Source organism: Balaenoptera borealis (genome assembly GCF_965194805.1).
Source record: "Balaenoptera borealis genome assembly, chromosome: 17".
Taxonomy (NCBI): domain Eukaryota; kingdom Metazoa; phylum Chordata; class Mammalia; order Artiodactyla; family Balaenopteridae; genus Balaenoptera; species Balaenoptera borealis.
The window spans coordinates 10,641,235-10,668,801 of NC_138876.1; the positions used below are offsets into that span (position 1 = coordinate 10,641,235).

Sequence of the window (27,567 nt, forward strand, 5' to 3'; positions counted from 1 at the left end):
AAAATATTGTACTGTCACTTATATGAGGTTACTTAACTCATTAAGTATTGATGCACTCAACTGTTAGAGCCTATAATTTCCTCTTTCACTGTTCAAGGAAAACAAAATTATAAAATTTCAAAATATTTAATAATATTGTTAGTGGCTTGCCCACTCTTACTTTTGGTCTCCCCTTTTCTGTTACTACACCAGAGTTTAGCACAGTGCCTGCCTAGTGCACAGTGGATATGCAGTAAATGTTTTGACTAATTGAATGAATGGCAGGGTTGCAAAGAGTTTGACTCTAACATTGTTTTGTAATTATGTGGCAAAAGTTTTGGAGAAAGATGTTGATTGCTCTCAGCTGCAGTTTTTTCAAGTAACTTGTACATTTTGAGGATTGCTATATTTGATTATTTTAAACTGCTTTGAAATCTTTGGGGAGAAAGTACAATAGACATTGGTTTGTGTTATACTTTAGTTCACTGAATGGATTTGTTCACTTAGAATGGGTATTTGATATATGTATCTTGTCAGCATTCATGAGCAGTGGTCAATTCAAATAATTTCTGTGCATTTAAAGTTTCTAAAAGTCAGCATAAAAATTCTTGAATGTGTGAGCTCATGTTATACTATGATCAGTTCACTAAATTAGGTTAATTTTTCAAGGAGCATTTTTTCATATAGTAGAAATGTAAGGAATAATCCAATAATGTGGCAGTGGTTACTTCACATTTCAGTGGTGGTGATGATAATGACATTATTAGTAACTAACACTTACCTAGTGTGTGCTTCTTGCCAGGCAGTGTTGTAAGACATTTAATCTTTACAACACCATAATGCTAATAGGTGTTAGTATTTACATTTTACAGGCTGGGAAACTAAGGTTAAGTAACAAAAGTGACACAACTACTAAGTGGTAGATCTGGGTCTTGGCTCTTAATTGTTACACAGTAATAGTGAACACCTCTGTGCCAAGTTCTCTGTACACATTAAGTTAGTTTTATGACAGCTGTGTAAGGTGTAGGTTAATTCCTATTTAACTGTTAATTAACATTAGGAAAGTAAGGCTCAAACTGCTTAGGTAACTTGTCCAAGCACATGCCCAAGTAGGATGAGGAAGGCTGGCATTTAAACCCAGGCCTCTGTGACTTGTAGTCTTCCCTAAAATTCTGTTTCAAAGTACTAATTTGAGGTCCTGTATTTTATGTTATATATTTAGAAGGCTTACTTAAAACAGCAGATCTCCAGACTTTTTCACCTGCCACACAGGATGGATAGTGATCACTGTTCTTTATTCTCTGAGCACACACAGGATTATACTTTCCTGCTCGCTGGCTGTAGCTTCGCCCCTTTCACGCTCATGCAAGTATATTGCAATACAAATGAGTGACATTTGTAAAACTATTTAAGCAAGGAAATCATTCTAAGAATTTTGATTCTTTAACTGTACGCATTTCTTGTGACATGTGCCACTTCCTGATTGTGGTACCGTGGGTGAAAATGGCTGTTTACAAAGACATTGGGTGATTTTGTTTAAAAAGAAGACCTAATACAAAGATGTATTTTTGTAGCTATTTAATTTGAAAAGATGATGTTCTGTGGTACTATTCTGTGCAGCATTGTGAAGCTTTCAATCCTGTACAGTTATTTTCTGCCATGCAAGTAATCTCTGCTTCATGTATTCTAGTTGGTGCATTATGTCTGGTCTATGTTAAATTTAAACTGATACACTTTTCACTGTGTCTACATATACTGTGCCTAAAATCCTCCTCCCAGTTTTAAATTGGCATGTTCTCAGATAATCCAAATTACACTGACTACTAAGGTCAAACAGTTTGAGAAAACGCTGTGAAAAAAAATTATGACATATTCCCAGATATTATTATTTGGGGGATTATTTATGCCATTTTTCTGTTCTAAGTGAGGGTAGTGGAGAATTGAAGGCGCTAATTTAAATGAAAACGGAGAATAACTAGTTCTTGAAGTGGACTTTTGTAGTTTGTTGACTTGTGCTCTTTTTTTTTTTTTTTGGCCGTGCCGCATGGCTTGTGGGATCTGAGTTGCCAACTCAGGATCGAATCTGGGCCCTTGGCAGTGAAAGCGCGGAGTCCTAACCACTGGACCGCCAGGGAATTCTCAACTTGTCTTATTGATAGATTCTACTTGTAAAATTTTAGTATGTATGGACAAAAACATTGCATTTAAGCCCTGGTTTGCTCTTGTCTGATAGTATTGTCAGATCTATAAGATAGGAATAATACTATCTCTGCTACGTGCCTCATAACACTCTTGTGAAATTTTTGTATTAATTTCAATGCAACATAATAGGGAAGGATGTGATGCATTTCTAAGTCGAATGTTCATTAAAATTCTTTTTTGGTTTTGGTCGTTTGTTTTCTTTGACACCTGGCACAATACCTGGTATATGATTGCCATTAATTACCCAAGTAGTTATTGAGCACATAAGCAGGGTTATATAACAGTGAATAAAATGTTAGTGGTCCCTTTTTTACAGCAGAAGAAAAGATAGAGAAAAATAGACAGTATGAATTTCGCAGGTACCTAATCTTATTTTATGAGTCAGGATAAATGCCCATGTTGTAATGCCATCTAAATTAAGATCTGAAGAGTGGACCATTAGTCAGTTGGGCAGAAGGGAGAATGCATGCGCATTGGAAGAAGGAGAGGCCAGAGCCTGGAGATTAGAGAAGTCCTGTGCATCTTAGAGACGGTTATTGGTTCTGTATGGCAGTAATACAGGTTATAAAGGAGGTGTGGGAAAGAGGTAGACAGTAAGTAAGCTGTAAGGCTGGCTGTCTGAGTCATGTTAACAAGTTCAAGTCAGTTTGGACTGAAGGCCAGGGGAAACCATCATAGGACTTTAAAAGGGATGAGAGTGAAATACTCATTCGTCTTTTCAGAAGATTGTTCTGACAGCTGTTGGAGAATGGATTGAAGGTAAAGTAAGATTGAATACAGGCGAGCAAGTTAAAAGGCTGTTGCTAAAGTCCAGGAAAGAATTGATAGTGATCAGTACCCCTATTGACAATGGAGGGATGATGTTAAGTCTACAAGATTTGATGATTAACTGGATGTGGGCTCCATTGAACCCATAACTTTGTGTCCAGTGGTAGAGTAGAGGATGAATTTCCCCCAGAGGGCTCACTACCACTTTTTCATGTAAAGTTGAGATGTGGGGCTAAGGCAGTCCAGCTATATTTGCAAATATGCATTTTCAGTTGACTCTCCATATTGTTAGTCATTGAGTATGAGTTGATCCACCCCAAAGTAGGAATATCAGACTGGAACTTATGAGGCCTCCATGAGTTAGGCATTCAGTTTCCACAAGAGCCCAGTAGCAAGCTAATAGCTGCTTAACAAAAGGAGCATGCCTGATAGCTGTGTCAGGGAGGCAAAAGAGTCCAAACCCCAGGGGCACCTACAGGTGGCACCTTTGTCAGAGGCTCCAATCAGTAAAATCATGAGTCACAGAGACTTGTGACTAAAAATGGTTATGAGGGTTGTGGAGCCCCAAAGGTACTAGAATACTAGCACTTTTCTACATGCAGCCCTTCCTGATCGGGAGAATCCCCTCTGGGACATACAGGAAGGGGACAACCGTATACCACATAAGTTCCTACTATACATGAGGATGGATGTAGAAGCAACAACAAGAGGACATTGAATTGGCCCAAAGAGCCCCAGCAATAAGTCACTTCATTTCCCTTCCCTACTGTAAATCCTGCCCAAACCCTGTTAGCTGAATCTGATGTCCCTTCCTCTGTGGGACCAGATAGGAGGGTGTTTGTATCCAGGAGAGCCATAAAAGTTTGAGTCCCTCTCTAAAGTTTCCTGGACAGCTTCTCAGGGGTTTGTATGGCCTTCAGTCCTTCTTGGGGGTCAGGGAGACCTCAGCCCTATCCCTTATTATTTTTCTCTGTAAAGCAGAAGAGTTTGGGGATAGTAGTAGAGAGGGATAGAGAAGGAGGCAGGAGGGAGAGAGCAACTCTGTGCCAGGAATCAAGGCTTTGTATTCACTTTTGGTCATTCCCTTGTGATTCAGCCAAAAGAACTTCTAATACTTTTGGTCCGTCTAAAGCTCTATATTGTCAGCAAGGTCATCATTACTTACACAGTCTGTTTTAGCTTTGGGGACTCTTTGGCTCAGCAGTCACGGCTTTTCACCTGGAGACACAACGCTTGTTGCCTATCATCATGACACATCCCTTCCTCTGCCAGCCCAGGGGAGAATGAGTAACAGCCAAGTCACCATTTCAATGCCTGATTTTGATCCCACTTCTCACTGTGCTGTTTCCAAACATGAATTCAACTCCTTTCATTAACCGGACAGTGGGGATCCTTATTCCCACCTTCTGTCCACCCACCACCAGGATCACTCTCTGATTCCAGTGTGTCTTCTCATTTCCCAGAACTCTGACCTCAGGGGGCCTTTATTCTCTCTCTCCTAGGAAGTCATGGCTATGTCAGTATCCCATTCTTGTTGCCAAAACTGTCCAGAATCATGACGATCTGAGATCTTATCCTACTTTGAAGAGAATAAGTTTCCCTGCCACGTTTTCATGGATGCTGGTAGAAGACATGAGACTCCTGTGTAAGAGATGAAGGACAGTTTATTCCTCTCAGTGATAGTAGTAGCCAGAATATCAGCATTTGTAATGGTTTCCTGATTCTCAGGCACCCATAGTGGTCCATATTGGAGAGAAGCCCTGCGTTTAGGGAACCCAAATCTTTTGTAATGAGCAGTAAGCAAGTCTGTCCTTTGCTCTAGAGGGATACATTATACTGGACAGTAAGCATGTCCATCCTTTGCTCTAGAGGGAGCCACTGTCTTTATCTTTCAAGGCTGTATGCTGCACGGATGTCCTTGAAAATATAGTTCGAAGCAAAAGGCATTTGGTACCTCTGCAACATATTAACAAGACAGACCTATAGAGAATTGTTTCCCAGCATATGTAAATTACACTTCAATAAATCTGACTTTAAAAAGAAGCTGGCATATACTAAGAACACAATACGTATTATTATTGGTGTTCATGTCCTTGACTTGTTTTTGAGGGCAAACCTCTATGCAATGACTTCCGTGGAATTTTGGGATTAATTTTCTCCAAGGTAAGTTGCTAACCAATAACATTTACTCAAAAAGTAATGTCTAACATGTTCAGATGCCTTTTGATTTGAAAAAAAAAAATCATATGTAGAATTTCAGGAACATTAAAGTGAAATATGAGAAAATCACCTTGGGTTGCAAGGAATGGGACCACTTTGTTTTTCTTTATATCAAACTACATTGCTCTACTTAGAATTCTGGCAAATTTTAAGAAACAAAACAATGTTAATTAAGTACAGTGTTTTTTTAAGTGAGGCTTCTTTTTCTCTAGATCTTGAGACAGTATAGATTTAGGGGAGAGGCTAGCATAGTTAGTTGGAGGGAGGTTTAAACTTGCAGTTTTTCATTTTTGTTTTGTTTTTTAAGGGGGTGGGTCTCCATTTTATCAACTTGCATTTTCTAAATCCTTCTTTCCAGTTATTTTCTGTAAACAATACTTATAGAAGTATTATTTTGAAAGCTGGCTTTACTTGCTGAAGATTATGTTTGAACTTCTTTTGACTTAAATATTTAATGTGTTCTGATATTAAGCAAATATATTTATCCAAGTTGTTTTTAAAGGTACAGAGAAGTCAGCTTCATTTATTCCATTCATTTGGCTTAAAGTGTACATGAATTTAGACTTGGAAATGTAAAATAATCTTCTAGTTATGGTGGCACTAGTGTTCAGTTGCTAGTGGGTAAAAGTAGGTTGATGCCTAAAAATGAAAGGCTGAAGCATTTTGGAAATAGTCTTTGATAAGTGGGACTTCCTATATTAAAATGTGAATATAATTAAACTAAAGCTTTTCTTTTTATTTATAGAACAGTATGTTGAAGCAATAGTCAAAATATGTAGCCTGGGGTTGGCAACCCTCTGAAATGGGTGTGCCTAAGTTCCATTATAGTATGTGTCATGGTGACAACTGGCCAGTGTTCTGTCTTTGGTATGTGTCACTGACCCCTTTTTAGTAGTCTATTAGCATATTTAATGTGTGCCTTTTACAAACTTCATTTTAGTTGATTTTCAGTGTTTTCTTTATAAGCAGCTTAAAAATAGTGTTATCTTGTTTTATTAAAATCAAATTTAACTTTTTAAACCATTCTCAGTTTGTCTAGTTTGGATAGGTAGATAGCTTATGCATTTAAATAATTTTTTAAAATGTTTAAGCACTTTGAAATTCTTCCTAGTAGAGGTATACAAGCAGAACTTTTTGTGAAGTCCTTTTACTGCCTCTGGTCTCTCAGACCCCTTCTAGGATTTTATTTGGGCCTCACAAGTGAAAAATGAAAGAACAGTTTTTTAAAAAGTATAACTAGTTTATGGTGTTACAGGAAACTGCCCTCAAGTCATAAAGTAGGGTTAAACAGGTGCTCTAAGACAATTTATCCCAGGCACTTTTTTCCCCTTGTAGCAAGGTCACATTGCACATCAGGGCTTCTTAACTAATTCATTGTGCCTAAAATCTTTATATACACTCTTTTCCATCGTCTTCTGTAAAATGGGAACTGTAAGTTACCTTTTCATGAGTTAGTTGAGGTTTCTGGAAAAGACTGCTAGGAACTATTCATTACTTGAATAGTAGTGAATAGATTTAAATATTTAACATGTTCTGGTATTTCATAGATATACTTACCAAGCTATTTTCAAAAGTACCGAGAAGTCAGCTTCATTCATTACATTCATTTGGGTTAAAGCATATGTTGAATTTACCTTCAGTCCCCTTCTCTTTAGGTATGACCTTGCTGGATTCCTATCCAGAGAGTTCTGGAGCAGACTTTGGATAATTCTGCTTTCTTTTTTAGTCTCTGGTATAGTAATATACAAATATGTAATATCCATATGTGTGTGTTTGTCTTTATATAGCTTTATTCCTATTATAATCCTGTATAGCCAGATTATATAATTAATATAAAAGAAGCAGGTGACTTTTTTTTTTTAATCTTAGTAAAAATGCGGGGCTGTTAGCTAATTTGGTCAAACAGATGTACTCCCATGACTCTGAAGTACTGTACAGAAAAGTAGAAAGTAAAAATCACCTATAGTCCTGATAATGGAGATAAGTGTTACGTGTGCTATTATGATATGCTATTTTAATGTATATTTTCTTTTAACACAGTTTTGTTGTATCACTGATTTTTAACTTTGGCATCTAGAAGAAACCAGTAATTCCGTCAATAAACATAACCATGTGTTAACTTTTTTCCTGCTATTGTTTTAAAAACAATCTTACTGAAGTATACCTATCATAAAATTCACCCACTTTGTACAATACTATGATTTTTAGGAAATTTACTGAATTTGAAAATTTACTGAATTTACTGAATCATAATCCAGTTTTGAAACATTACCATCAACCCGATAAGTTCCCTGTTCCCTATTATACTTCATTTTCATCCTTACCCCCAGCCCCAGGTAACCGCTTACAGTAGTTCCCCCGTATCTGTGGTTTCAGCCTGGTCAACCTGGGTCTGAAAATATTCTATGAAAAATTCCAGAAATAAACAATTCATAAGTTTTAAATTGTGTGCTGTTCTGAGTAGCATGATCAAATCTTGTGCCTGTTCCATTCCATCCTGCCTAGGATGTCAGTCATCCCTTTGTCCAGTATATCCTGCTCCTTAGTCACTGAGTGGCCATCTGGGTAATCAGATCGACTGTCATGGTTTCGCAGTGCTTCTGTTCAAGTAACCCTTCTTTAACTTAATAATGGCCCCAACTGCAAGAGTGGTGATGCTAGCAATTCGGATATGCCAAAGGGAAGCTGTTAAGTGCTTCCTTTAAGTGAAAAGGTGAAAGTTCTTGACTTAATAAGGAAAGAAAAAAAGTCGAATTCAGAGGTTGCTAAGATCTAAGGTAAGAGCAAATCTGTTTGTGAAATTGTGAAGAAGGAAAAAGAAACTTGTGCTTGTTTTGCTGTCACACCTCAAACTGCAGAAGTTATGGCCACAGTGTATAAGTGCTTAGTTAAGATGGAAAAAGTGTTAAATTTGTACAATAAGATATTGTGAGACCACATTCACGTAGCTTTTATTAAAGTAAGTTGTTATGATTGTTTTATTTTATTATTAATTGTTGTTAATCTCTTACTGTGCCTAACATAAATTAAACTTTATCATAAGTATGTATAGGGAAAAACATAGTATATATAGACAATTGAAAATCTGTGTATAACTTTACAGTCTGCCCTCTGTATCTGCAGTTCTGCATTCTCAGGTTCAGCCAACCTCATCATGTAGTACTTACTCTATTGCATATTTATTGGAAAAAAGTCCACGTGTAAGTGGACCTGTGCAGTTCAAACCCATGTTATTCAAGGGTCAAGTGTACACCAATAATTTGTTCCTTTTTATTGCTGAGTAGTATTCCATTATATGGATATACTACATTTTGTTTATCCATTTACCAGTTGATGGACATTTGGATTGTCTCTTTTTAAAAAATATTTATTTATTTATTTATTTGGCTGTGTCGGGTCTTAGTTGCGGTGCGTGGGCTGTTCGTTGTGCCGCGTGGGCTTCCTTCTAGTTGTGGTGCTCAGGCTTAGTAGTTGCAGCACTCGGGCTCTCTAGTTGTGGCACGCGGGCTCAGTAGTTGCAGCGTGCAGGCTTCGTTGCCGCGTTGCATGTGGGATCTTAGTTCCCTGACCAGGGATCGAACCCGTGTCACCTGAATTGGAAGGTGGATTCTTAACCACTGGACCACCAGGAAAGTCCCTGTTTCTACTTTTTGACTATTGAGAATTAGGCTTCTTTGGACATTTGTGCAGCCATATGTTTTCATGTCTTTTGGGTAGATGCCTAGGAAAGGAATTGCTGGGTCATGGTAAATTTATGTTTAATTTTTTAAAAACCTGCTATTGTCCAGACTACCATATGAGGATTTCAGTTTCTCCAAATCCTCCCAACACTTGTCATTGTCTTTTTGGATTATAACAATTTTATTTTATTTATTTATTTAGTTATTTTTATAAATTTATTTATTTTATTTTTGGCTGCGTTGGGTCTTCATTGTTGCACACGGGCTTTCTCTAGTTGCGGTGAGCGGGGGCTACTCTTTGTTGCGGTGCACGGGCTTCTCATTGCGGTGGCTTCTCTTGTTGTGGAGCACGGGCTCTAGGCACGTAATCTTTAGTAGTTGTGGCACGCGGGCTCAGTAGTTGTGGCTCGCGGGCTCTAGAGCGGAGGCTCAGTAGTTGTGGCGAATGGGCTTAGTTGCTCCACGGCATGTGGGATCTTCCCGGACCAGGGCTTGAACCTGTGTCCCCTGCGTTGGCAGGCGGATTCTTAACCACCGCACCACCAGGGAAGTCCCTGGATTATGACAATTTTAGTTGGTGTGAAGTGATATATTACTGTGGTTTGAATTTTCACTTTCTTGATGACTAATGACGCTGAATATCTTTTAAAGCCATTTTTATATCTTTTTTGGTGAAATGTTTTTCAAATCTTTTGCCCATTTTTTATTGCGTTGTCTATTTCTGAGTCATAAGAGTACTTTTATATAGTCTGGATCCAAGTTCCTTATTAGATACATGATTTGCAAATATTTTCTCCCAGTCAATGGCTTGTCTTTTTATTTTCTTTCTTTTTTTTTTTTTTTATTAATTAATTAATTAATTTTTGGCTGTGTTGGGTCTTCGTTTCTGTGCGCGGGCTTCCTCTAGTTACGGCAAGCGGGGGCCACTCTTCATCGCGGTGCGCGGGCCTCTCACTATCATGGCCTCTCTTGTTGCGGAGCACAGGCTCCAGACGCGCAGGCTCAGTAGTTGTGGCTCACGGGCCTAGTTGCTCCGCGGCATGTGGGATCTTCCCAGACCAGGGCCCGAACCCGTGTCCCCCGCATTATCAGGCAGACTCTCAACCACTGCACCACCAGGGAAGCCCCCTTTTTATTTTCTTAATGGTCTCTTTTGAGTTGCAGGGTTTTTGAATTCTGATGGAGTCCAGTTTATCTTTTTTTCTTTTGTGTTTAGGATCGTGTTTTTGGTGCTGTGTCCAAGAAATCTTTGCCCAACTCAGGGTCCTGAGATTTACTCCTATGTTTCCTTCTAAAAGTTTTATAGTTTTAGCTCTTACATTTAGGCCTTTGATACATTTTTAATTAACTTTTGTATATAGTGTGAGGTAAAATCTAAGTTCATCTTTTTGTATATCAGTATTCAGGTGTCTCAGCACCATTTGTTGAAAGAGACTGTCCTTTTCCCTATTGAATTGCCTTGGTATTTTTGATTGATATTGATTGTTGATAATCAATGGACCGTAGGTATATGGGTTTATTTCTGGACTCTCATTTCTGTTTCATTGGTCTACATGTCTTTCGTTCTGCCAGTACCATGTACTTTGATTACTGTTGCTTTTCATACCATATTGTAATAATGCAAATAGCATTCTTCTTTTCTTGTAAAAATATATACTCATATTCATAAAATTGAAACAATATAGAAAAGTAAAAGAAGAAAGCAAAAATCACCATCGAAGTAGTCACTGTTTTGGTGAACATGTTTCCAGACGTCTCTGCACATATATGCATGTTGTATGAGTGCACACACACCCTCCACAGTTATACATAAAGACACGTCAGTATTTGCCCACGCTCCTTGTTCCTGTGTACTTTTTGAGTGAATGCATCTATTGTCAGCTTTAAGAGAGAACTGATTGTTTTTCTTTCTTCGGGTGCTTTTGTAATTCTGTGAGTTTTTACTGACACAAACTTGTGAGAAAAGTGAAGATTCTTTGGACTGAGAACTGTGAGTGCTGTTTTCTTCTTAGCATGTTAAAAGGAATTTATTTCTTACTTCATCTGCTGAAAGATGGCTTTAAAACAAAATTTTAAATGTGTGCTCTGTGAATGGATGGCAAATTATGTGTGAAACTTTAACAAAATTAATCCCCAAATCCAGTTTTAAACATTTAAAGTTTTGGGACTTCCCTGGTAGTGCAGTGGTTAAGAATCCACCTGCCAATGCAGGGGACACGGGTTTGAGCCCTGGTCCGGGAAGATCCCACATGCCACGGAGCAACTAATCCCGTGCGCCACAACTACTGAGCCTGTGCTCTAGAGCCCGTGAGCCACAACTACTGAGCCCGCGTGCCACAACTAATGAAGCCCGCGTGCCTAGAGCCTGTGCTCCGCAACAAGAGAAGCCACCGCAATGAGAAGCCTGCGCACCGCAACGAAGAGTAGTCCCCGCTCGCCGCAACGAGAGAAAGCCCGCGTGCAGCAACGAAGACCCAACGCAGCCAAAAATAAATGAAATTTTAAAAAGAGAATAATTAAAAAAAACCCAGACGTTTAAAGTTCCCATAAATCTCCTCTTGAGTATTAGATAAACTTTTTGGCAGTTGTGACAATGAGCGTGGAGCCAATAAATATATACGTATGGGTAGTAATAGTTTTACTTGCAGTCAGGTGGGGACTGATCCCTGCTGCAGGCTTGGTTTTTACCGTGTTATAAAGGAAGAGCATATTTGCTCTTTTGTACTTTGTGAATTCAGTCTCGTCGCCTTGATGAAGCTGGACCCTGAGATACTTTGAGTAGCCATTGTGGAGCTGTGACCAGACTCATATGAGTGTAGGTCAAATTACATGATCAGAAACTCCTCTGACATTCACATTTTTCTTGCAGTATGATTTTATATGATGAATACGTGGTTTAAAACCACATTTAGAGGGGTAGCAGATATAGGAGACCATACAGATTATGCTTAATTTAAAAAGATTGAAGTTTAATTTCTGGCAGTGGGGAGCCATTAAAGGTTTTGACTTTGGGGAGTGACAGAGAGAGAGACAGGTTTCAGAAAGCCACTTGCACATTGGTTCAGTGGAAATTTGGTGTTTGAAAATGGCATGCTTAGATTGTGTGGAAAACTGGATTGCTCAATGAAATTATATAAATGAGGTGTTTTCGTTCACGATTTTAAAAAGTTAAAACTTGAAATAGGAAATTTTTCAGATGACAAATGGGCTCTACAGAATGGAAAGCAGTTAGCAGTGGCTAACTGGTGGGATTATGGATTTTTCTTCCCACTTGTGGTGGAAGTTTTAGAAAAAGTGTTAAGTACATTATGTAATAAGATGTTAAAAAGGAACTCTTATTCTGAGTTTAGCCCTCAGTCAGTAGATGCACAATTCTGAGATGAGTTGTAAGAACGCCATTCAGGTCTTGCAAAAGAAAGAGCCAGAAAATGGATCTTGTGACTTCTAACACCTACCCCATCTGTTGGTATAAAAAGATTCAGGAAGTTGGAAATTAGAAGAGGTTTTGAACCGAGTTGTTGGTGTGCTAGGAGTTTCTTCTAATACCCCTCCCAGTCTGGTGCCCCGCCCCCAAGTACAGGCAGTGACTTGGACAGCTTACTCTGCGGTTGGTTCAGTTTTGGGGGACACAGTGGGTTGATGTCGGTCTCACCCATGCCTGGGCGAAGGAGATGCTGTCTGCTCTGGCAGCTCAGGAAAACGAAGACCCTGTGTGGGTTAGTGTTCTTTGGGGCAAGGGGTACGTGTTTCCTGTGGACCTGCTGAGGGCCACTAGTGAGAGAAAGCCCATAGGAGCAGGGTGGTATGGGGCGGAGTGGGGAGGAATAAACAGCTGGATTCCCAGAGGAGATGCATTGTTCTCCATCAAGGGAATTTCAGTGAGAGATCTCAAAGGGCTGGAGTGGGTGAGAGCTTCCCAGGGCCCTGAAAGCAGTTCCTGACAGATCGGCTTTATGCATTTTTGAGCTAAGAGGGTGCCCATGTCCTGCAGCGACGCTTAATTGCCCACCCAGCGTTACTAAGGTAGAACGGAGAGGGGTAAAGCACAGTCCTCTAATACTGCCTAAGCTGCTAGCCTGCCTTAGGCAGAGCTGGCATAGGGGAGAAGCTGTAACCTTGAATAAAAAATTTTGACGATTATACTAAACTGGACCTATCAATTTGTAAACTCAGGTAGTTTTTATAATTTGAAAATGACCAAAGTCATAGGCTTGCCGAAATAAAAGTTCAGGGACATTAACTATCGCCAAAGAATAACTTTAAAGGACAGCAGTGAACAAAAAGTTGCTTTATGGTTACATCCCACAGGTTCTGCTTGTTCGGGGTAATGGTACTATTGTTTTTCTAATGAGAGAAATATCAATGAAAACAAATTTTTACGAGAAGAATGTGCCCATTGAGGCATTTTGTTGTGGATAAAATGACATCAGCTTTGGGACCAGGCAGATCTGTGCTTGAGTCACCCCTTGTTAGCACTGACATGAAGTAAGTAAACCAATTTTTGAGGTTAATTTTCCTCATTTACTTTTTATAAAAAGGGTAACATCACCTGCTTTCTAGTGTTTTACAGAGAGGTTATGGTCTACAGCAAAATGTGTGGTACACAGTAGGTATTCACAAGTACTAATAGCCCTCTTTCCTCTTTAAAGCAGATGTTTCCTATAGTTTTAAATGTTCTTACTCCCCTTAACATGTGTTTTACTTCCTCTAAATGTATTTCTTTAAAACACAAAATGGATTAGGGGATTTATAGGACTATAGGGTACTACTATCAAGGATGTAAGAATTGTTAGCTTTTAGTAGAGCTAAAAATTCACTTTTGACTTGAATTGTGAAAGGTTTTCAGAAACAATGAAAAGTAGTTTTACTTATGTGTTGGTTTTTAGTGAGGAAGCATGTGAAATAGGGGTCTAAAGAAAAGGTAGACCCAGGTGGAGAATCTTTTCATTACTGTTCTTGGAGCAATTTATAAAGCAAAAAGAAGGCATCCTACCCCAGAGAGAAGAACACTTTGTAAAAACCAGTATCATTTTAGTGTTCTTATTTTCTCAAAACATGCTTCAGTGTTTAATTTTTCTGGAAAGTTTTTTTAGTTTTTTATTTGATTGATATAGTTTAAAATGATCTTGGCATTTCGTCATCTCTTCTGGATTTTCTCTTATACTTTTTTTAATGTTCAAATTTTATACTTTGGAACTTAAAGTGTTTTAGTGATACAGTCACCTCTTAAATGTCTCAAAATGCTGATTTATGTCATCTTTAATTTCATAGTATTTTCATACTCTGCACCTGAGTTACATTTGTAACCTAGTTAAGTTTTGCTTATTTGTAGGAATGGCTTTAAATCAGGAAGGAAATTATAATTAGCTTTGTATTTGAGCCCAGAATATTCTTTATTTAATTTTTTATTTTTTAAAGATTTTTAGAAATTTCATGTAAAGTCTGAAACATTTATATTAACATATTTCCATACATATTTCCATACAAATACAAATATAAGATTTTTAGAAATTTCATGTAAAGAGCCCAGAATATTCTTTATAATTAATTCAAACATCTTTGGTTGCAACTTGCAGAAATTGACAGGGTAATTTGGATAGAAAAGGAATTTATTGGGAGGCTGGCAAGTAGCTCACAAAATTGGTGCAGAGACTGGGAATTCAGGCTCCAGAAGCTGAGCAGTAACCAAAGGAGGGCAAGCATCAGGAAAACACAGTCCGGGTTATCGTCTGGTTAGGACCCTGGCACTGGTCTTTCGTTGCTGCCACTGTGAATGATTTCTCAAGAATCCCTGGTCTTTGGATCATTTTCTCAAAATAAGAAGTCATAGGGGTGGAGGTGCAGTATTTGTGGGCTGACCTTCTATGACCTCCACTCTTGTACTCCATCCACCCTCCGTGTATATGTTTCATTTGGAGGCCCTTGCCCTGGCGCATTTAACATGGCCGAAATGGAACGCCTGCTTTTTTTTATGGTAACCTCATACCTGCTCCTTCCAATCCAGGCAGGCTGTCTTAGAAATTGTTCCATAATTTGGATTTGTCTGTTTTATGTCTCCTTGTAAATAGATTCAGGCTAAACATATTTGACAAGTATTTTACATAGGATATTATTGAGGATGTCCCATTGTATCACATCAGGAGGCATGCAATGTCTGTCACATTTCTTGATGATACTAAGTTTGATCCCTCATTTGAGGCAGTGCCTGCCAGATCTTTCCCTTGTAAAGGCACATTTAAAATTTTAGATTTATTTTTAAATTACGTGATTTGTTTTAAAATCATATCTTGTTTATTTTTTTATTCTGAAATATATAGGTAAAAATTACTGATGATATGAAAGTATTCATAACAGCAGTTGAAGTTTTGCAGTGATACATTCCTTTGGTTTGTGGATGTTCATCTGTTAAATCATGTAAACTAAGGTGTTTAAGTCTGTAAAATAAAGATAGCACAATATTAGTTTTTTCTCTACATAGGTTGGAGAAGTTTTAATTTATTGATTTGCCTTCTATTCTTGTGTTTACACTAATGTTTAGGAATAACACTCATACACTATTTTGAGCATGTAGAACAAAATGGTATGTGTACATGTTGACAGTAATTTCAGGAAATGACAGTCCCTTCTTAGTACATAAGAGGCAGCATTAGGTAATATACATATGTATGCCAAAATTTGGAAATAACTGATTATTTTCCACTTGTATATCTCTGCAAAACCTCTTAAAGTTAGGAAAAGCAAAGTTCCATTAAAGAATTACCAGCTCTTTTGAGAAATTAAATTAACCTATATGATGTGATGCTTTTGTAGTTGTTTTTGTTGATGTTTTGTATCTGTTGAACCCATTAGATATGTGGCTACTTTCATTCTTAAGAAAAAAGCCTGTAGGATATGTAAGGTTGTTTGTTTTTAAGGAGGAGAAGATAGACACAGAAAAAATCGATTTTATCCCAGGATGTGTAGCTTTTTTGGACAGTGTTTTAAAGATAAAGCTTTAACACAGACACGCACGCGCGCGCGCGCACACACACACACACACACACTTTGGTCATTAAAGAATAATTTTTAGAATAGTACATGTTTTTTTCCTATTCTTTGTTTATTCCAGTTTTATTGAGGAGTGATTGACATACATCACTGCATAAGTTTAAGGCATACAGCATGATGGTTTGATTTCCATATATTGTGAAATGATTACCACAATGAGTACATGTCCTCTCTTGAACGTGTTTCCCCCTTAGTTGGTGTATAAGTTCAGGCTTGAGTAGTCAATATCTGGAATTATCTAAACTCTCCAATAAGTAGAAGTAAAAGAAAGACAAACAGATTAAGATTTAAACATGCATAGCAAATGGGATAGTAATTGTTAAAAAAATTGGCGTGGTTTTTGTTGTTTAGTGGGACTGAAAAATCTTACCTGTTGTTCTGTGGAATTCTTTTTTTTTTTTTTTTTTTAAGATTTTTTTTGACGTGGACCATTTTTAAAGTCTCTATTGAATTTGTTACAATAATGCTTCTGTTTTATGTTTTGGTTTTTTGGCCCCGAGGCATGTGGGGTCTCAGCTTCCCTATCGAACCCACACCCCCTGCACTGGCAGGTGAAGTCTTAACCACTGGGCTGCCAGGGAAGTCCCATGTTCTCTGGAATTCTAGATGTTGCCTCGGTCTCAATTTAACAAAGCTTTTTCTTAAGGACTTCAGTGTTAACCTATTATGTGCCCCTTGTTAGCAACCAGATGGATAGCATTTAAAATAACCCTTTTAGGAGGAGAGAATATCCTTTTATTCCAGGTTAATGGATATGCTCATATAAATACTTAAAAAAATGTTTTACTTAATTTAAAGCATATGAAAAATGTTTTTGGAAGTTGTTAGTGGTGGTGGTGTTTTTAAACATACAAGGCAAATTCAAGGGCCATCACTTCTCTAGCTTTCTCTGACACTGTCCTCTAGGCATAATTCAATTACTCCTTCATTTGTTTTCCCAAAGCATTTTATCCACAGAACTCTGGTGTAGCATTGTATTACACTGTATTGCAATAATTTGTTTACGTGTCTTCTCATAGACTGTGAGCTTCTGGAGGGCAGGTCTTATATTATTACTCAGCATTTTATACTCTGCCTTGCATGTGACATCTGGTGTTGGAAGTCCTCTACTAATCTTTGTTGAATTGCCATTAGGAAACAGTTTAGCACATTAAAAAAAAAAAATTATGTGACAAAGCATTTTTTAATAGTTTTGAAAAATCTACTATTTGATGACTACTCAGATAATTGTGCAGTAATACTACAAATCAGACATACAGTATCTCTTCAAAGTGGTTATCTATGCTTGTTGCAATTGAATTATTTTGTTAGCCTGGAAAAACCATTGTCTATAAAACCATGGTGCACACCTTAGAGTATTTTATTTAAAGTCTATTTATTAATTTAAATTTAAATAGGGGAAATAACACATTTTTCTAAATTTTATCAGTTAACCCATTGCTTTTAAAAAATATTTATTTATTTATTCATTTGGCTGCATCGGGTCTTAGTTGTGGCACTCGGGGTCTTCGTCGTGGCATGCGGGCTCTAGAGGGCACGGGCTTAGTTGCCCCGCGGTATTGGGATCTTAGTTCACCGACCAGGGATCAAACTCGAGTCCCCTGCTTTGGAAGGCGGATTCTTAACCACTGGACCACCAGGGAAGTCCCCTAACCCATTACTTTTTTACTGATCTCTCCTCATCTCTCATTTTCCCAAACAAATCCTTTTAGCAGAATGGCCTCTTATGGGGCCATAACTCTAAACATGTCACATTTATTCTGGTATCTTTAAATCATTTTTCATATTGTTTGCTTAATTCACTCATCCGCTCATCCAGGATACACACATTGGAGACTACAACGTGTCAGGCATTGTGCTTAGTGCAGGGGATACAATGACAATGAACAGGCTTTCAGTCCTGGGAAAGAGCCAAACATTTTGTTGAATGAACTGATGTGTTGTGGGGTCCATGAAAAGATTTTTTTTTTTAAAAATTTATTTATTTATTTGTTTATTTTCGGCTGCGTTGGGTCTTTGTTGCTACATGTGGGCTTTCTCTAGTTGTGGCGAGTGGGGGCTACTCTGTATTGCGGTGCGTGGGCTGCTCATTGCGGTGGCTTCTCTTGTTGTGGAGCACGGGCTCTAGGTGCGTGGGCTTTAGTAGTTGTGGCTCACGGGCTCTAGAGCACAGGCTCAGTAGTTGTGGCGCACGGGCTTAGTTGTTCCGCGGCATGTGGGATCTTCCCGCACCAGGGCTTGAACCTGTGTCCCCTGCATTGGCAGGCGGATTCTTAACCACTGCGCCACCAGGGAAGCCCCATGAAAAGATTCTTAAGTATCTTGGAATATACCTTCTCACACTAAATTTTCTCTAAATTTCTATTATAATTGTAGTCTGTAACAGTGATCTAGTATGGACAGAATTGTTAAGGACTTGTTACTTTTTACATATGCAAGTATCATTTCCACAGGAAGTCATTAACCTCTTTCAGGATAAAGATTTGCTTATTTCTTTGTATCTCAAGCACAGCTGGAGATAAGATAAAGATTTTAGTACTGCTTGTTGAATCGACAAACAGAAACTGTCACCCTCTGGTGCTGCTTAAACTCTTTGGGCCTTGAAAACTACAAGAATGGTAGTAACGGCACCTATGCAGAGGGAATGCTTTTGGCCTAATGTGACAGGTTAAGACCTGGAAAAAGAGGCAGACAATGGAGTAAGGGCCCCTCGTACCTTATTTCTGAGTCTCTCAATCTTATGAATAGGTATTATCTTCCTTTCTACAGATGAAGAAATTGAAGCTTTGGGAGACTTGAGATTTCTTGCTTTAAGTTTAAAAGCTAATGTTTTCTTTCTGTCAAATTGTATTACATATGGATCCATATTTTTGTCAGGAAGATGATTAAATATTTGTTTTGGTCATAGAACTCTCTGGAATTAGGAGAGCAGTGTGTGACCCAGGCACAGAGCTTCTCTCTGAAGCTCACAGGCCCAATATGGATCAGGTCTGTAATGCCGGCTTGGTTGGTGTCATGCTGCAGTAGCTCAGACTAAATGGTGCACTGGCTTATGTTATTTGTAAGCAACACAAGTTACCTTTCAATACAACCAGATTTTGCAAGTTACTTCTCTTAATTTTTAATGCTATATTAAGGATTAAGAAATTTTAAGAGTGGCATGCGTACCTTTGATTTTATCAATGGTTCCTAGTTTTATTTTGCATAGATTGGTTTTTTTCATTCTAGTGTATGGAATAAGGCTTTTTGAAAAAGACTGCATAGATGACTCAAAATATGACCATCTGTATTTTGAAATTTGTGATACTGCAGTTCAGACCCAGAAGTTTGAGAACATGTTGCACTTAAATATATACTTTTGTAGAGCATTATCTCAATATTTGGCACTTTTGGTATATTGCTGCCAAACACTTATGTTGTGTATTTCCAGCAGTAGGAAAAATGGCTAGAGCAAATTAAGAAGTGGACTTAGCCTTGGGACTTTGGATTTTCCAACCATGGACTTGTGTGTTTCTGTTACTGTGAAGTGTAATTTTCAGAGGTACTCTGTGGGCTGCCACAGTTGTAGAAAGGGACATGAATGGATGGACTTTGTATTCTTTGCTTCCAAAAGAGACCATTTTCCTTTGTTAATGTAGGTTAGACCTATTAATATTTATGTATTTTTACATAGGTTAGATCTATAATATTTACTGTAATTACAAGTGAGAAATCACATGCTTCCCTCCCCCACCCCCCGTTGTATAGCTTACAATATGGAGTATCATTTTTATGCCTTGGCCAAATTGTCATACTTCTTTCTAAGTCTGGATCGGCTTCCAGCATTTCATCCATTGCCTTCTCAATGTCATGAAACATATCCATGAGTTCCTTTAATAAGAATTTTTTTGCCGGTGTCACTTCCTCTGAGACATCTTCATCCTTTTCATCATAACCACTTTTCTCACTTATATTGATAAGTTTGCCTCCACAGAATTCTTCCTCTGACTGCATGTTAGTCTTCCTAATGGCAGCAGTGTCAACATTCTTGCAGTCAGGTGTTTCTTCTATAACTCCATTTGTGTTCCATTAGAATTTGACTTCCATTGTTAACACTTTTGTTCCTTTACTGTAGCTTTATCTTTGTTGGCAAGTTCTCTTGTTTGGTTATCCTTTTTTTGTAAAACGTCACATGGGTTTGTCACTGGGAGACAAGGAGGAAACACAACTATATGCTTTGCAGTCTGTGTATGACCTGGATAGCAGATGTTCAGTGACCAGTTGTTGACCGGCTTTGCGAGAAGTGTTGTGATTGGTCACTAATAATGATGTAAAAGATTGGAGAAAATTATAAAACTAGAAATATAAAGCATTCTGTATTTTCAGTATCTTCATTTCTCATTACATTTTAAAGAGACAGCCTGATGTTTTAGAAAAAATATATTTATGGGTATGGTTTATACAATAAACCATATTTTAAAGTGCTAAGCATATATTCCTTTACTCCTCACAATAATCCAATGAAGTAGGTATTACTGTTTGTTATCCTGTTTACAGATGAACAAAGGCAGAGAGTAATTTGTCTGGAGCTTATCCTGACAGTCTGGCTCCAGAGTTCATGCTTTATGTTACATTTTGTAAACCAGCACTAGTTCATAAACTGTTGCCAGTCTGCAAAGAATTGGGATTTGAATTTTGCAAGTCTTTTAAAAACTACTTTTTTTTTTTTTTTTTAGTATTCTAGGGTTTTTTTTCCTAGTATATTAGTATTCTGGGTTTTTTCTCTTTGGACCATGATGGATGGAAAATATAAAAACAAAACAGCTGTCCTTCACCACAGAGAGCTTGAAAAATCTCAGTAGGCTATGCAGGAAATCCTATGCAGTACTCTAGAAGTGATCCATATTCAAAGAATGTGTCTTGGTCTTCATAAAAGGATTAGCTAATGAGTGTGCCATATATATTACATCTATCTATCTATCTCAATCAAGAATTTTGCTGAATTGAACAACTTCTGATTCTGATTATCCTGATGGAGAAAAGAGGGCTTTAACTGTAAACACCTTAGAAAGAGGCAAGGCTTCTCTCAAAAGCTTCTGCTGTTTTGAAAGTGGAGCAGATTCCTGAAAGTCAAGGTACTAAATTGTACCATTCACCTTTGTGCTTTGTGTGTAGATTATCAGTTTCTTTAACAGTGATAGGAGAAAACATGCTTGTTTGCTGTCACCATAAGCATGACATGCAGATTGAAAATTCACTGACTCATTTTACCTGAACCATTCTGTAATGTGCTTCAACACTTCATATATGAAAGATATGTAAGTTATAAATCATTAGTAAGCATAAAGTGAAAGTCCATGAACTCACCACTAATTAAGATCTAGGAACCTACTTTGTTGCTTCCCTATACAATTTCCCTGCTTCGCCCTAGAGGAAAATACTCTCCTGAATTTTGTGTTTATCACTTTTATAGATTAAAAAACCCCACAAATTTCTGCATCTCTAAATAATATGTATTTTAGTTTTGCTGTTTTTTGAGCTATATAAAAATTATTATGTAGTCTTCTTGAGACTTCTAATGAATTCATCATTGTTTCTGAAATCAACCTTATCCTTCTAGGTGTCTGTAGCTCCTTTGGGCTGCTCTATACGTTTTCATTGTGTGAAAAAGCTACAATTTATTTATTCTCCTATCAGTGAAAGTTTATATTGTTTCCAGTGTTTTGTTATTTTTTTTTTTCCCTCTGTAACAATGAATGCTGCTTTGAGCATACTTGTACATTTCTACTGGCATCTATATGCAAGTTTCTCTAGGTATATACCTGAGAGTAGAGCTGTTAGATTGTAGGGTATGCAGTGTTCACTTTAACAAGATAATGCCAAATGTTTCCTAAAGTGATTGTAGCAATTTATAATCCCACATTTTGGGTATCTAAGAGTACCTGTTGATACTCATTTCTGCCCACTTAATATTGTTAGAGTTCTTAATTTTTACTAATCTAATGGGTGTAAAATGGTATTTCATATGGTTTTAGCTGATAAATGCCAAGGCTGAGGATTTGCCTTTTGTGCTTCTTTTTATTGAAATGCCTCTTCATGACTGTGGGCCTTTTTTCCATTGATTTCTTTGTCTTGTTATGAGTTCAGCAGTTCTTTGTATACTAGATACTAATCCTTTCTCTGTTATATACATTGTCAGTATCTTTCTGTAGTTTAGTTGTTTATATATTCAGTTTCTTTAAAGTGTCTTGATAAACAGGTTTTTGATACTAATATAATGAATTTTATCAGTCTTTTTGTTTATGGTTAATGCTTTTTATATTTCATTTAAATTAAACACCCCTTCCCTACCTTGGGATTGTAAAGAACCATTCCTGTATTTTCTTGTAAAAGTTTGAGTTTTGCCTTTCAAGTTAAAATCTTTAATCCCGTGAGAATTGGTTTATGTATGGTATAAGATAGGGATTTTATTTTATTTTTTATATGAATAATCAATTACCCCAGCTCCATTTACACAACAGTCTCTTTTCCCCAGTGATCTGCAGTGCAGTCCCTTAACATTTACTTCCTCTTCATGAAAGTCTGTATTTGTTCCTCTACTATGCATTCTGCTTTTGGACTGTGCGCCGTCTTTCATTTGCCAGTTTGTCTTTATGTTAATACCATTCTGTCTTAATTACTGTTGTTTTGTTTTATTTTATTTATTTATTTTAATTAATTAATTATTTTTGTCTGTGTTGGGTCTTTGTTGCTGCGTGCAGGCTTTCTCTAGTTGCGGCGAGTGGGGGCTACTTTTCGTTGTGGTGCGTGGGCTTCTCATTGCGGTGGCTTCTCTTGTTGCGGAGCATGGGCTCTAGGCGCACGGGCTTCAGTAGTTGTGGCAGGTGGGCTCAGTAGTTGTGCCTCGCGGGCTCTAGAGCGCAGGCTCAGTAGTTGTGGTGCACAGGCTTAGTTGCTCCGCGACATGTGGTATCTTCCCGGACCATGGCTCAAACCTGTGTCCCCTGCATTGGCAGGCAGATTCTTAACCACTGCCCCACCAGGGAAGCCCCTGTTTTATTTTACATCTTGATATCTGATTGGGCAAGTTGTCTTGTTTGATTCCTTGAGTGTTTTGGCTGTTCTTTGGGTTTTTGCTTTTTCACGTAAAGTTTAGAATCAGCTTATAAAATTTTATAAAAGAATACTTTGGGGATTTTGGTTGGAAATGCATTTAATATTTACATGAATTTTAGAGAGAATTGACATTTCTTACAGTATTGAGTCTTCTTATGAACATGATGTCTTTACATTTATTTATGGCTTTTTATAAAGTTTTATGATTTTTTTCCATGTATATGTTGCAGAACTTTTGTTAGATTTATTGCTAGTTACTGTATTTCTTTTTGCTATTGTAAATTGTGTCTGTGGGGAAAATTCTCTTTTGAGCTTTTTACTGGAAAATAGAAACGCAATTGAGATTTTCATGTTGATAATAATATTCAGTTACCTTGCCAAACTCAATGAATTGATTTTTCCTTAAAGTTTTTTTGACCCTTAATCTCTTTCTCTTGACTTTTTTTTTTTAAAATTATTTATTTATTTATTTATTTATTTTTAGCTGTGTTGGGTCTTCGTTTCTGTGCGAGGGCTTTCTCTAGTTGCGGCAAGCGGGAGCCACTCTTCATCGCAGTGCGCGGGCCTCTCACTCTCGCAGCCTCTCTTGTTGTGGAGCACAGGCTCCAGACGCGCAGGCTCAGTAGTTGTGGCTCACGGGCCTAGTTGCTCCGCGGCATGTGGGATCTTCCCAGACCAGGGCTCGAACCCGTTTCCCCTGCATCAGCAGGCAGACTCTCAACCACTGCGCCACCGGGGAAGCCCTCTCTTGACTTTTAAAGTTGGCTTGAACCTGCAGTAAGGTGTTGAATAGAAGTAGTAATAGCAGACATGTTTGTCTCACTTATATTTTAAAGGGAATGTTTCTAACAGTTCTTCATTAAGAATAATTTAATTTGTTATAGGCTTTTGGTAGGCTTTTATCCTTTCTATCCTTATTTTGCTAAGTTGTTTTTTTTTAATTACAAGTAAGTATAGCTCTCATCAAAAGCTCTTTCTGCATCTTTACCTGATCATATGTGAGTTAATGTGGTAAAAATCAGTTCTAGGTTTTCTGACCCGACTTTGCATTTCTGAGATGAACCAAATTTAGTCATAGTTTGTTTTTTTAAACGTTTTAATTCAGAGTAGGCCTAGGAGTGGAGAGAGTGGCAGTGGTGGGAGGCGTGGAAGTGATGAAACAGGGCAAGAAGCTGGAAAAGATAGTCATTTCAGTGCTAATACAGTGACTTATGATGATTTTGGAGCATTATGTTCTTAGGAGGAAGTATAATTAAACAAGTAGGTATTTATTTGATCTTTTCTAAAATTGACCCTAGGGAAAATGATATTTTCCTTACATATAGAATTGTAAATTTTTCCTGTTATTACCTCTCTTCTTGTTTACCATTCCTTTAAAATTAAATCCTATGTGTAAATTTTATAAGGGATTTTGAATATATGGAGTAGATTACATGAACAACACTAAAAACTCTTATCTTTTCTTTGAAACAAGCATTTATTTTACAGAATTTGAGTTTATGGAACTGCAAAATAGGGTATGTATTTGTTTTACAGAATATATCTTAAGCCTGTGGAATCTTTAGGTTGGGATGGTTGCAGCACCTGTTGTCCACAAATGCATCTTACAGTCTGTTTATTGCCGTATGTTCCAAAACATACCTGAGTTTAGGTATTAGAGAAATCCCATTGTAGAAAGTTCAGTAATCAGGGCAAGGAGATGACGGTAGCCAGGAGATCCAGAAGTAAGAAGGTTCTGCATAATGTTCCCAAAGCCTGGTGATCATTTTTATGAAGCCCCTGCCTCAGGGTTTCCAGTTATGCTGCTGTGGGTTGTTTTTTAAGGAATCATTGTAACTTTACAGAGGAAGTTAGTAGGGAAGTAGTATTTATTTTACAGAAAGTCACATTTACAGAAAGGAATATTGTAACTGTAACTGCTTTAACATTTTCCTGAAAAATAGTTCTCTCACTTATTCCCTGCCTTCCTCCCCCTCTTTCCCTTTCCTTCTTCTCTGCCTTCCCCCCTCCCTCTCTCGTGACTCTGGGTAAGCGACTTCACCCTCTAAAGCCTCATCAAGGAAAAGAGGGTAATAATTTTAATCTCATTAGATTGTTAGTCTTCAATGAAACAAATCATGCCAAGTGCTTAGCATAGTGTCTCAAACACCGTAAGTACTTACGAAATGGCAGCCTAGTAGACAGAAAGGTAATATTTAAAGACCGTATCTAACTTTATCATATACATTTATATTGAGTGTCTGATCTAGGAAGTTCAAACTTGACAGTGATCCTCTTAAAAATAAGTAAGGCCTTGATAGAAAAATGAGAAAGGGTTAGTTTTACAAATGCGGAGGAAAAACTACTATATTAGTAGTTCAGTAAAAGCAGTGTGAAAGAAGGCACCATATTGTATGTGTATGTGTACAAGCACGCATACAGGCACACTTTTTAAACAGTGAAGCTCCTGTCCAGGATGCATGGTTCTGATGACGGTATAGATTGGAACATACCTTTGTAAAGCAATTTGGCATTAGGTATCAAGACCTCTACGTCTCTTAACTTAAACTTATTTCAACAGATTTGTGTTGGTCATGGCCAGGATAATTATTCACATTGTTCTCTGCACAAAGGGGCCACATCTGTATATCAGGCACAACACAGAAATGTCACTTCTGAGGTCATGGGTGGGTTTAGGGATCAAGGCCTTCTGGGCACACTTTGGAGCAGCGGTTGCCTGGTATGTAAACCCACAGCAGCACCCGTGGCGTTTCTGGACTCAGGAGTGCTCACACTCCACGGCCACACTGGTGTGTACAACAGTGTCTTGTCTGGATTCAATTCCAGGCATCCCCTGAGATTATTTTTTCACTTACCTGCCCTTTTAGGGGATGATTCTCAAACTCCCACCTCCCTACCCCTACCACCCCCTCTGACAGGAACTAATGTCATAGTCTCTTCTGAGAAATTTGGGGCAGGCGTGTATGGCACTGGCTTAGGCATATTTGTGCCTTGATGTCCAGGGGTTATTTTTGTGAGTACGTAAGAGCTTGACTCATGGGCAGGGATACATGTATGCACAGCCAGATCTGTTGCTTGCTGCGTTTCTTGAACCCCAACCCTGGCACAGCTACCTTGTGTAGTTGTTCAAGTGGTACAATAAAATACCAGTTCATAATTTGAGAATGGGATAACTTTTGCTAATCTGCACAAAGTCTTTATGTGCTTTTGGAGGCCCTGGATATAGCATGTACAGTAGTAGGAAAGTGTTTGAAAAAAATGTGATACACCCATATGATAGGATGGGATGTAATGATTTGGGAAGAATTTTTAATGATGTGAAAACGGTGCTTATGATATGAATGATAAAAAACAGGACACATACAAAGAAAATGGTGTTCAGTTGTGTAGAGGTATGCATAGAAGAAGCATTAGAAGGGAATGAAATAAATTGTCACAAGTAGTTAGCTTTGGTTGTGGGATTACAGGTAGTGATATTTTTTCTTTCTATTTTCCCTATGTATTTTGTTTAGTGAGCATGTGTTGCTCTTATAGTAAAAGGGAAAATGAAAATTATAAGAAATTTTTAGAACCTACAAAAATAAAGTCCTGTTCTGAAGACCTGCAGCTGTCTATTCAACTGTTACTTGTAAATTTACTTCTTCCTGGAGATAATACAACTTCTTTAGACTCATGAGAAACGTCTATAATTTACACCTTTGGGAGCATGAGTTTACAATAGAGTGTAAGAATTTACTCATAGTGCCAATTTAAGATGTGAAAATATACTTGATATTTAAGTTATGTAGTATCAAAGGATTATATAGTTAAATAAGGTATTAATTATTACATAATATCAAGGTTGATGATATATATTATATATACCTTGATAATTTATCAATATAGAAAATGTAGTTCTTGGTATAGCACGGAGTGGGGCTCTTAATGTAACCGTCACACTTTCTTCTCATGAAACCAGTTTTGTGGTAGTAATTATGGTGTAGGATGACATAGAAGCCTGAGATTTGTATTCATGTATTTGAGTTCTGCTGTGTCTTAGACATGGATACTTTTACGTATAGTGTACTTGAGATAGAATGTCAAAATAGATACGTATATATTATTGTAATTTTAATATTAAATGAGAAAAATAGTGATTATGTTCAACAAAACTGGCATTTCCACTCATCTTCACACAATCTGTAAGATTATTTTTGCTATTTTACAGATAAATGAAACTGATGCTCAGATAACATTTTACAGATAACTTAATAATTTTAAATAAGTGGAAACTCAGCCCAGGTTTATCTCATTCCAGAATCAGTGTTATAAACCACTTTGCTTATATTTCCTTTTTATTATTAGGGAATATACATTTTTTTCATATATGTGTTTACTGTTTTGCTTTCTCATACAAATTACCATGATAATCTTTTCCTCTCTTGATGTGATTTTGTGTATATTTACATGAACTATTAAAACATTTTAGATTTCCTTTATTTTAAATTTTTATATGATTGATTCTCTCTTTCCATTTTAAATTTCTTACAGTGCTTCAAGTTATTCGTCTAAAGATAAGTAAGGTATTATTTTCTAT

General features: G+C 37.5%; 1 protein-coding gene across 13 annotated transcripts in view; it reads left to right on the plus strand.

Moving 5' to 3' along the window:
• CYRIB (CYFIP related Rac1 interactor B) overlaps positions 1-27,567 on the plus strand; it is a 150,654-nt gene that overhangs the window by 65,245 nt on the left and 57,842 nt on the right. For 3 of the 13 annotated variants that reach the window (XM_082363113.1, XM_082363115.1, XM_082363121.1), the window contains one exon: positions 27,522-27,548. The exons of 9 other annotated variants lie outside the window; for them this stretch is intronic. In XM_082363113.1, the coding sequence (XP_082219239.1) occupies positions 27,522-27,548 (27 nt within the window). Of the gene's footprint in view, positions 1-27,521; positions 27,554-27,567 lie in introns of those variants that run through there. One more of the 13 variants, XM_082363120.1, reaches the window with a different exon arrangement.